General features: G+C 36.5%; 1 protein-coding gene across 1 annotated transcript in view; it reads left to right on the plus strand.

The window, feature by feature from the left end:
• The window catches only part of LOC107697992 (E3 ubiquitin-protein ligase MIB2-like), a 75,556-nt gene that overhangs the window by 47,657 nt on the left and 17,706 nt on the right, over positions 1 to 10,193 (plus strand). The window contains exons 11-13 of the mRNA XM_016498898.1: positions 1,940 to 2,088; positions 4,051 to 4,207; positions 6,879 to 7,033. Of these exons, the coding sequence (XP_016354384.1) occupies positions 1,940 to 2,088; positions 4,051 to 4,207; positions 6,879 to 7,033 (461 nt within the window). The remainder of the gene's footprint in view (positions 1 to 1,939; positions 2,089 to 4,050; positions 4,208 to 6,878; positions 7,034 to 10,193) is intronic.

Consider the following 10,193-nt stretch of genomic DNA (forward strand, 5'->3'; position numbering starts at 1 on the left):
TGGGTGCCGTCAGAATGAGAGTCCAAACAGCTGATAAAAACATCACAACAATCCACAAGTAATCCACAGCAATAATCCACACTAATCCACAGTCCATCAGTTAACATCTGGAGAAGACAAAAGCTGAAACAAATCCAGCATTAAGACGTTTTTAACTAAAATACCAGTCCATAATCCATAATAACACTTCCTCCAGTGAAAAAGTGTTCTGGTCTGAATCAGGAGAGAAATCTGCACAGATCAAGCAGCGTTTACAAGCCAAAACAGCTCTGAACAATTATGTGAGAGACAACAGGAGATGCTCTTTTTCACTGGAGCAAGCGTTATTATGGATTATGGACTCATATTTTAGTTTAAAAAATCTTAATGATGGATTTGTTTCAGCTTTTGTCTTTTTAAGATGTTAACTGATGGACTGGAGTGGTGTGGATTATTGTGATGTTTTTATTAGGGCTGCCCCCTAATAGTCGACTAACCGTTAGTCAGTGAGAAGAGGCTTGGTTAACCAAAATGTATTAATCGCAGAAAAAAAAAATCCAGTCACGCAGTCTGTGATGGACAGATCGTTAACGGCTGGTCTATGTGGTAATACATCGGGCAGGACATCCAAACGCTCGCCTATCATTCATCGACCTCAAATATGGCTAATCATCTGAAATATGTAAGTATTAGCAACTTTACATGGCCGCTCATCTAATGTTAACCTAGAAGTGTGTGTGCGGAGAGTGGAAGCTGAACAGTAGCTCATGCAGGACAGATGGAGGCGCCGGTGCGCTCACTTGCTCTTAAAATACTCCCTCATTTTTGGTCATACAGATAAGAGTAATATATCTTTCGAATCTGTAAAGACCGTACGTTTATTTGTGTGCACTCAGAATAACAATGAAACATTGCGCTATGTAAAATAATGAAAGCACCGTCTCGGTCTCCTTGAACTTGAGCGTGAAACTCTGTGTAGCCACGAAAAATATATCTATAGAGAGTGAAATGTCTCCTTTCAAATGAACCAATTCAAATGGAAAACAAATATTCTCAGATTATGTAAGCTAATTCTGTCAGGGATCTGGAAGGAGGACCCAATCGCTGAAGGAGTGACAAGGGTTTATTTACAAAACAGACAGATACAAGAGGGCAAGGGGAACTATAAATAGGGAGGAAGACACACGAGGAACAGGTGAGAACAATTAGACCAACAAGGGCTAACGAGAGGGTGTGGTAAAGAGGAAACAAGGAGGAGGGGCTAGAGAAGCACACGGCTGAGAAAAACATCAACAAAGCCATGTGCTGACAAACAAGACCACATAGACACAGGAAACAAACACAAGGCAAACGGAGAACCCTGACAAATCCATATGAAACATGCATACAGGCGCATCACTACTGCGGACATGACGAGTCCGTGTCGCTGGCTTCATCTCTTAAGCCCAAAACAAAGAATGCACTAGTTTATCAATACGTTATTAAAATGTTAATGCAGCCTCCTTGCTGTTTTTCCCTAACACATTCATAATTATTATATCTGCCGGTGCGCTGTGGCAAGCTTTTTTTGCTTGCACTTGAGTGCTATTAGGCTATGTAGGCAATTAAAGGCTCATTATTATGATTTATATGGTTTAATAATAAATGTGCGACTAATAGTCGACTAATGCCTAAAATGAACGACTACTAGTCGACCAGAAAAATCTTTAGTCGAGGGCAGCCATAGTTTTTATCAGCTGTTTGGACTCTCATTCTGACGGCACCCATTCACTGCAGAGCATCCATTGCTGAGACACTGATGCAATGCTACATTTCTACAAATCTGATGAAGAAACAAACTCATCTGTATCTTAAATGGAATAAGGGTGAGTAAACTATTTCTTTAGACAGTCTGATTGGAAGGTAAAGTGAGTCTTTGCAGAAGTGTGTTTGAGCGAAGGCTGTGTGTGACTCTGTTCAGGTGGATATTAAGAACCAGGGGAAGACGGCTCTGCAGGTGGCTGCCCATCAGGGACATGTGGAGGTGGTGAAGTTTCTGCTTCAGGCCAACAGCAGCATTGAAGCTAAAGATGAGGACGGAGATGCTGCGCTACACTACACAGCATTCGGGTGAGAGCCAGTACTTATTCCTTATTCCTTGGTTATCAATGACAATTATAAGAAAAAGCTACATGTACATTAACAAGTATTAGATGCAGGGCAACCTGTGTTTTTGCACTAGTGTTGATTTCATTAACGGAAACTATGGTGAAAAATGTTAATTGACAAGCTTTTTTCCCATGACTAAAACGAGACAATAAACAATAACTGTGACTATATCAACATGCAGTATCACTGACAATAAAAGACAACACCAAAATGTATTGTAAAAAATAAAAACTAAACAAAAATCTATTTTTCCGTCGAAAAAAAAAAGGAGACAAAATATTATTGCGGACTGTTGTAATCGCCTCTACTACGCAAGCTTTCTTGTGTGCGGTTGCCAGATATCAAGAGTTCAAATCCCCAAATCATGGCTTCTCTGTTAAACGAATACACTCGGTGTTTTGCTTAATTTTGCAACTCTTCATTGCAGAAGCGCTGATAATTAACTGAAAAAACCAACATTTCATTGATTTAAACCCTAACCCTAACAGGACAAGGTTGACTAAATATCATCATAACTAAAAGGTACATTTGAGACCAGACTAAGACTCAATTAAAAATGGCTGACAAAATGAACACTACTGAGCACACGGCAGTGTAGTCCGCTAGTCCTCAGTAAACTGTATTTAACCCATTAATGTGAAGGCACATTCCAGAGACGCTAAGCATGTGCATTACAGTGGCTTTTTGTGTGGTTGAGTTACAGTCCTCACTGTAATTGATTACTTAAAGGATTAAATACAAGCGTCACCTCTGTTTCTCAGAAAACACACCAGGCCTGACTGTAGTCTGATTGTGTATACATCTAGACCAAAACTAAACTACAGTGGCATTATCTAGTTCTGTTTGTCCACTTTGCAAAAACACGGCTGGTATGATTTCAGTCAGACTAAATCATGACATTATAGAACTTCTAAAGTACATGTAAGGGCAATTATATTGTCAGTGGTTTGATGTCTTTAGGTCCTAGTGGTTGACAAAGTGATCTGGATCATCAGTTGGACATGATTTGGGGCACTCGGTGTGATTTTGGCAGATCTGACTGATGTAGCTGAATTACTAGTTCCTCATACGAGTTAGATGAATGTTTGGCTATAAAGCTTTTTAGTTTAGCTCATTTAGCTGATTTGATGCTCTGAAGTGTGAACTTGACCTCCAGGTTCTAGTCGTCTTAAAAGTCTCTCAAGGCCTCCTTAAAAGTGTAAAGTTTAATCCTCAAAAACCCACAACAGAAGTGAAATTAATCCGCCTCAGGCTGAAGGAAATGTAAATTCACGTCTGTACAGTAGAGGGCGCCGCTCAAACAAACTGCATGAAGAATATGACGCAGCAGAAGAAAGTTCAGCACTATTCAGCAATAACACAAATGAAACACAAATGTGTTATTTTTGCTTATATTATGGTTGAATTGGATCATCGAAGGTCAGTAGCAAAGACATTGGTTAATAAAATGGGATTAAATACATAAATTATATTTGTCTTATTTAACATATTTAATTATTGCAGGTTTGTATAATATTCTGAGTTTGCATTTGACAGTATTTATTGATTTTGAGGAACACTGAATGTGTTTGTGTGCAGTGAGATGAGTAAACACATGTTGATATTTAGTCTAGAGCTACAGTAAGATCATGTTCACACACAACGCTCTGCACTTACTCCTGATTTCTGTCACCATGGTAACACCAGAGCTGTCACTCAATACATGGAAACAAAGTAGCTGCTGTTACATATTTGAAAAAGTAATTCTGATATTTCCTTCTAAATTAAAAAAGTAATGCGTTACTTTACTAGTTACTTAAAAAAAGTAATCTGATTACGTAACTCGCGTTACTTGTAATGCGTTCCCCCTGATTTTCCTCATCTAATGTGTTTCCGGCTGTGTTTGTGTGTGTCTGGTATGTGGTTTGTGTGCTGTGTGTGCAGGAATCAGGCAGAAATCGCACGCTTGCTGCTCAGTAAAGGAGCCAGTGTGAACCTGCTGAATAACTCCATGTGTACGGCGCTGCACATCGCTGTCAATAAAGGCTTCACGGATGTGGTGAGAGTGTTGACGGAGCACTCAGCAGACATCAACCTGCAGGTTAGACAGAAAACACACCTCATGCTCCAGTAAAACATATTAGCCTGGCTGTTTGAGTTTAATTATCGCTATAATAGCAGCAACATTTACAAATGTTTACAGAACAAGCGGGAACCCAGTGTGCCTGTAGCTTTCTCTATTTCTGTTTTATCACGTGATAGAAAGTCTAAGGCCTTCTCAAACCATATGGCTGACCCATCTAATCTGCGGCCTATTAGGCACCAAACTAAGATTGCTGTAAAGATACAAAGTAGTGCCATCAAGTTAGCATTTTTAAACATTGGCTCACTAAAAAATAAACCATTCTGATCAATGACCTGATTACGTAACTCGCGTTACTTGTAATGCGTTCCCCCTGATTTTCCTCATCTAATGTGTTTCCGGCTGTGTTTGTGTGTGTCTGGTATGTGGTTTGTGTGCTGTGTGTGCAGGAATCAGGCAGAAATCGCACGCTTGCTGCTCAGTAAAGGAGCCAGTGTGAACCTGCTGAATAACTCCATGTGTACGGCGCTGCACATCGCTGTCAATAAAGGCTTCACGGATGTGGTGAGAGTGTTGACGGAGCACTCAGCAGACATCAACCTGCAGGTTAGACAGAAAACATGCCTTTGAGATTTGAGTGCTTACAGAACTGGGTCAGTGATCTGTTTGGAGTTTAAATGATGTAGTTGGTTTGTGATTGAATAATGCAGTGATTTTATTTTACGTTGGATATTTTTTTTAATGTATGTTTGTTAATGGGGGACTTGTGAACTCAGTAGTTCAGTTAGATTCGTGCGCTAACCCTATTGTTTTTATGTTAATGTGAAGAATGGCAGTGCAAATGGCCCTAGTGGCGTGTTGCTGCTGGTGCTTTTATTACTTGAAGAGTTACTTCAGACATCTTCAGTATTTATTATAACCTATAGGCAGACTATTTCCATCTGAATTCATAGTCGGTTCTGTTTCAGCTAAATTTTCAAATGACTAAATTTACATTTATATTTAATATTTAATTTTAGATTATACATTAATGACACCCTTTGCTAAAAACAAATTCATTAAAAATGATATCAGCTATATTTTACATATTCTGCAAAATAATGTTTTTCTTTATTTCCATTAATAGTATATTAAATAAAGCAATATCATCCTGTACATGCTAAACTCATAACTCATCTAAATATGTTTTCAGTAACTGCACAGTTCTTAAGGGCAGTATTATGTTTCTCCTGATCCGAAAAACCTTTGGACTTGAAAGGCTACTGCTTCAGCGCTGCTTAGATATTGTTTTTGCAAACAAATTCTGCTAAAATATAATTCTCATTTTTTTAAATTATAAATATACGAAAAGTGCAGAGCCAGCAAGCGTCCAGCTTACACTGAAACACATTCAGTACGGGTTCAAAAGTTATAGGAGACAAAAGTGCAAAAGTTTCCATCTCTGTGAGTCCTATTTTATGTATAATCGTTTTCTATTCTTAACCATTTTTAAATTCATTTTAAACCTCTTAAATCAATGATTTAATCATTTTCAAAGTTTTTAAATTCCTTGTTTTATTGTTGTGATTATTTTTTTCTTTTCTTTTATATAAAGCACTTTGAATTACCATTGTGTATGAAATGTGCTATATAAATAAACTTGCCTTGCCTTGCCTTGCCTTAATTGATGTAGTTTTTTTTGTGATTGGATAATAGTGTGATTTTATTTTACCTTGGATTTTTTTATGCATGTTCGTTAATGGGGGATTTGTGAACTCTGTTGTTTTTATGTTAATGGGAAAAATGTCAGTGCAGAAGGTGGCGTGTTGCTTCTGGTGCTTTTATTACTTAAAAAGTCCAAACTTAAAGAGTTTCATTTCAGACATCTTCAGTATTAATTATAACCTACAGGCAGAATCATTCCATCTGAATTCATGGTTGGTTGATTTTTTTTTTTTTTTTTAAACAACTAAATTGTCAAATGGCTACATTTACATTGTATTTATATTTAATTTTATATTTTACATTTGAGATTAATGGCACCTATTCAGCAAAAGGATGTTTTTCTATTAATAGTATATTATATCATGCATTATCATCCCATACATGCTAAACTCATAACTCATCTAAACATGTTTTCAGTAAATGCACAGTTCTTAAGTGCAGCGTTTGCATGTTTCTCCCGATCCGAAAAACCTTTGGACTTGAAAGGCTACTGCTTCAGCACTTGAAGGTTGAAAGGGTGAATAAGCAGATCTGGAATCTAGACAACAGTACTGTATAAAAGTTCCCATCTCCTCCAAGTCCATCTCTGAGTCCATGTGATGCAGTTCACAAAAAAAAAAAAAAAAAAGAGTTTAGAAAAGAAAACAAAGATGAGCAAATGATGAGAGAATTTTCATTTTGGGGCGGCATATCCCTTTAACATTTCTGTAAAATTAGAATATGTGACCAAAACCAGTCATAAGGGTCAATTTTTTGAAATTGAGATTTATACATCATCTGAAAGCTGAGAAAGCTGATGCTTTCCATTGATGTATGGTTTGTTAGGATAGGACAATATTTGGTTCATTTTAAACCATACAATGTATTGTTGGCTATTGCTACAAATATACCTGTGATGCTTATGACTGCTTTTGTGCTCCAGGGTCACATTTGTGAAAACTAGATTGAGCAGTGTTCACTAACAGCAGTAATTTGGTGTTGTCAGGATTCATATGGAGATACACCCTTACATGACGCCATTGCCAAAGACTTCAGGAGCATCATTGAGATCCTGACTGTGGTGCCCAACATTGATTTCACGCAGCAGAACAACCGCAGCTTCAACCTGCTGCAGCACGCCGCTCTGAAGGGCAACAAACTGTGAGTGTTCCTCTGCTGCTCTGTCCTCCTTTATTACATATCTTATTACCTGTATGCTACCGTAAAATTACATGCAATGACCAATTTCACAGAATACAGTAGGGGAACTTACCGTTAACCAATTAATAGGTTTTACTGTAGCATTTTACAGTCTTTTACCGTTAAAATCACGTCAGTTTTTGCAGTGTAAAGATGACCTCAGGGCTAACATCAACTGAAAGCTATGAAACTCCCTTCTAGGGCTGTCAAAAAATAATTCAAATTTCGAATGTTCATTGAATTTAGAATATAAATCCACATTGCGTTCGAATGTTAGGTGTGCGCTAGGCAGCCTTATCGACACACGATGCGATGACAATGTGAGTGTCGTTGCATTTTAATGCTTTTCATAGCTTATCCAGGTGAACCCACTAGATGCGGCGCTGCTACGTTGTTCATTCAAAATATTGCGGAAAGAGAACATCAGTGTGGAAAAGATGTTGTTTACGTCAAAACTGAAACCAAGCCGTTCACACAGAATGCATATTTATCGCATTTTCAAGAGGGGCATCTATCAGCGTTGCACTCGTGTCTCGCACAAGAGAGCCGCATGTTTAGAAAGCCATGTAAAATTAATGCAAGTTCAACTTTTAAAAAACATGTCTTGAGACTTTATGGCGGTTTTTCCCCATCCCACTGCATCTCATGCTTTTAAATGAAGAAGTACTCTTTGTGATTGGTTTTCGGCAAGTTGTACACATTTCCTCCGGTGTCACGAGAATGTGACCCAGATTCTTTCATAACGGCGACACAGTTGACTTAAAGAGCCACAGGACACATGTCTGTCACACACTCCTGGAGTCACACTTCTCATGATTTACACAAAAAGCACACGCTCCTGGATCTGTGTCCTTGCTGGTCCTGGAACAACATTACTATGAACCAGTCAGACTTAGGTTTCAGTTCAGGGTTAAGTCTGAATTAAAACATTGTTACTGGCTGGGGCTGTACAGATTTTGGTTGGTCAATAATGATTTATTTATGATAAGTAATTGAAAATAACATCTGTTTTATTCCTGTCAGTTACAGTGTAAACTTACTATAATACACAATTAACCCTTCAAAACATTCAAGAATTCATTTATTCACTTTAAACTTAAAAGACTTAAATGAAATGCATGATCTCCTGTTAAGGCTTTAACATTTTTTTATGAATATACTGAAGTGTTTCATGTATTATTTAAATCTGATTTTATTCATTCTTTATTTTTAATTTATATCGTTTACTATTAATTAATACAGCCAAGCCGGGAATAAATTTGCACAGCAATAACACAGATGCAGACGTCTACATCTGATTGCCGACATTTTTTTTCCTCCATCATTTCTTCAGATACTTTCAAAATACATCATCCTGTATCTCATCAAAATCATTCAAAAATACCTTAATTTATTATTTTTTATTAATAATTTGCACTTCTGACAGAAATTAAGAAATTGCTGTCTCTGTAATGTTTTTTTTTTTTATATATATATATATATATATATATATATATATAGTAATCAGTGGTCAAATACTGAAGCTGGAGTCTTAAACCCTTCACACAGTTAATCATGGTAATAGCATGCAACTGATGTAAACAATAGTAGTGGGGCCACTAAACTTGTTAAAGTCTTAATTCATAACAGTATTACATATTGCACGAGGAAATTCAGAACAGATGAATTTCTTGTTGTATTAAAGTAGCCTTAGTGTATAATTTCTGGACCATTAGTACAGGATTGTAACTATGATGATTGTGTTCAACGGGCTTCCCAAACACTTTCCTCCTCTCTCTTTGGCTGAATTATTTACAATTATTTGGCTTGTACCACAAGAATGTGGAATGTAAAAATATTGTGGATTAAATAATGTAGCTATTTTTACACACACCTTATGAACCCTATAATGTTTTTTTTTTTTTTAATCACTGCTCTGCCTTAAATTAAGCCATTGATTAATTAAGCACATTATTGTATAACATGTTAACATTGACAGTCGCAAGAACATCTCGTTTGTGTGACATAGCAGAGAGTCTTAGTGAATATATGTATTCACTTTTACTAAGTTTGTTCACTTGTCGGCTCAGAAAAACACCATCTCAGGTGCTCAATAATAATCGTCTTATTTACAGTATTTTTGTTTAATGTTCAGGTGGACTTAGGTTCCAAAAAATAATTAGTTAAAAGTAGATGGAGAAGGAAAAAAAAAGGTCTGAACTCACTTTCAAGTCCATGTACAGTGTGAATGCCAAAAGAAGACAGATGTTATGCCTATTTTATAGCAGCAACATTGAACATTTTGCAGTCAGATTTTCTTTAGTTTTAACAAATCCTCCAGCCCTAGTTTTGAGTTCCAAAAGATGTGAACATCAGTTAAACTATTAACATGAACTAAACATACTTGTATTTTTTTTTATTGTTTTTGCATGAAAATAGCCTAAGATGCTGACATGGTATTAAATAAAAAATATACTACTACTACCATGAACTAAACAGGCCCAGCATTACACATTATTATTGAATAGGTTAGTTTTCAAGAATTCAAGCCAGTAATTCACTGCACAAGCAGGTTGTGATCAGCACCAACAAATGAATCTGTATTTAGTGCTCTATGGGACGGTTTTTATGGCTCTTGTGCAGTTTACTCCTCTTATCGTTCCATCATTTCAGTTTTAACAGTAAGAAATATTAGTTTTCTGAGATGCTGACCAGAGACAAACAAAGAAAATCTGTTCAAGGGACGAGGGCAATTCAATTGCAGGTAAAGATTTACTCTAGCCATAATCCTGCAGAGAGACATCCACTAATCAGAGAAGCTGCTTGCCAATGGAAAACTCAGCAGACTCTTCAAAATAAAAGTTTTTGTTTGCATAATATATGTGTGTACTTTGTTATATTTATTGTGCGTATATATAGATTCATACAAAAATATGTTGTTTATATATTAAATATTTATATATATAATATAAATTATATGAATATAAATATATACATGTAAATATTTTCAAAATATATACTGTATGGGTGTGTATTTATGTAAACATAATAGATATAAAACACAGTACATACAGTGGGTACGGAAAGTATTCAGACCCCCTTAAATTTTTCACTCTTTGTTATATTGCAGCCATTTGCTAAA

This window comes from Sinocyclocheilus anshuiensis, unplaced genomic scaffold (genome assembly GCF_001515605.1).
Source record: "Sinocyclocheilus anshuiensis isolate Anshui unplaced genomic scaffold, SAMN03320099.WGS_v1.1 scaffold1950, whole genome shotgun sequence".
Lineage (NCBI taxonomy): Eukaryota > Metazoa > Chordata > Actinopteri > Cypriniformes > Cyprinidae > Sinocyclocheilus > Sinocyclocheilus anshuiensis.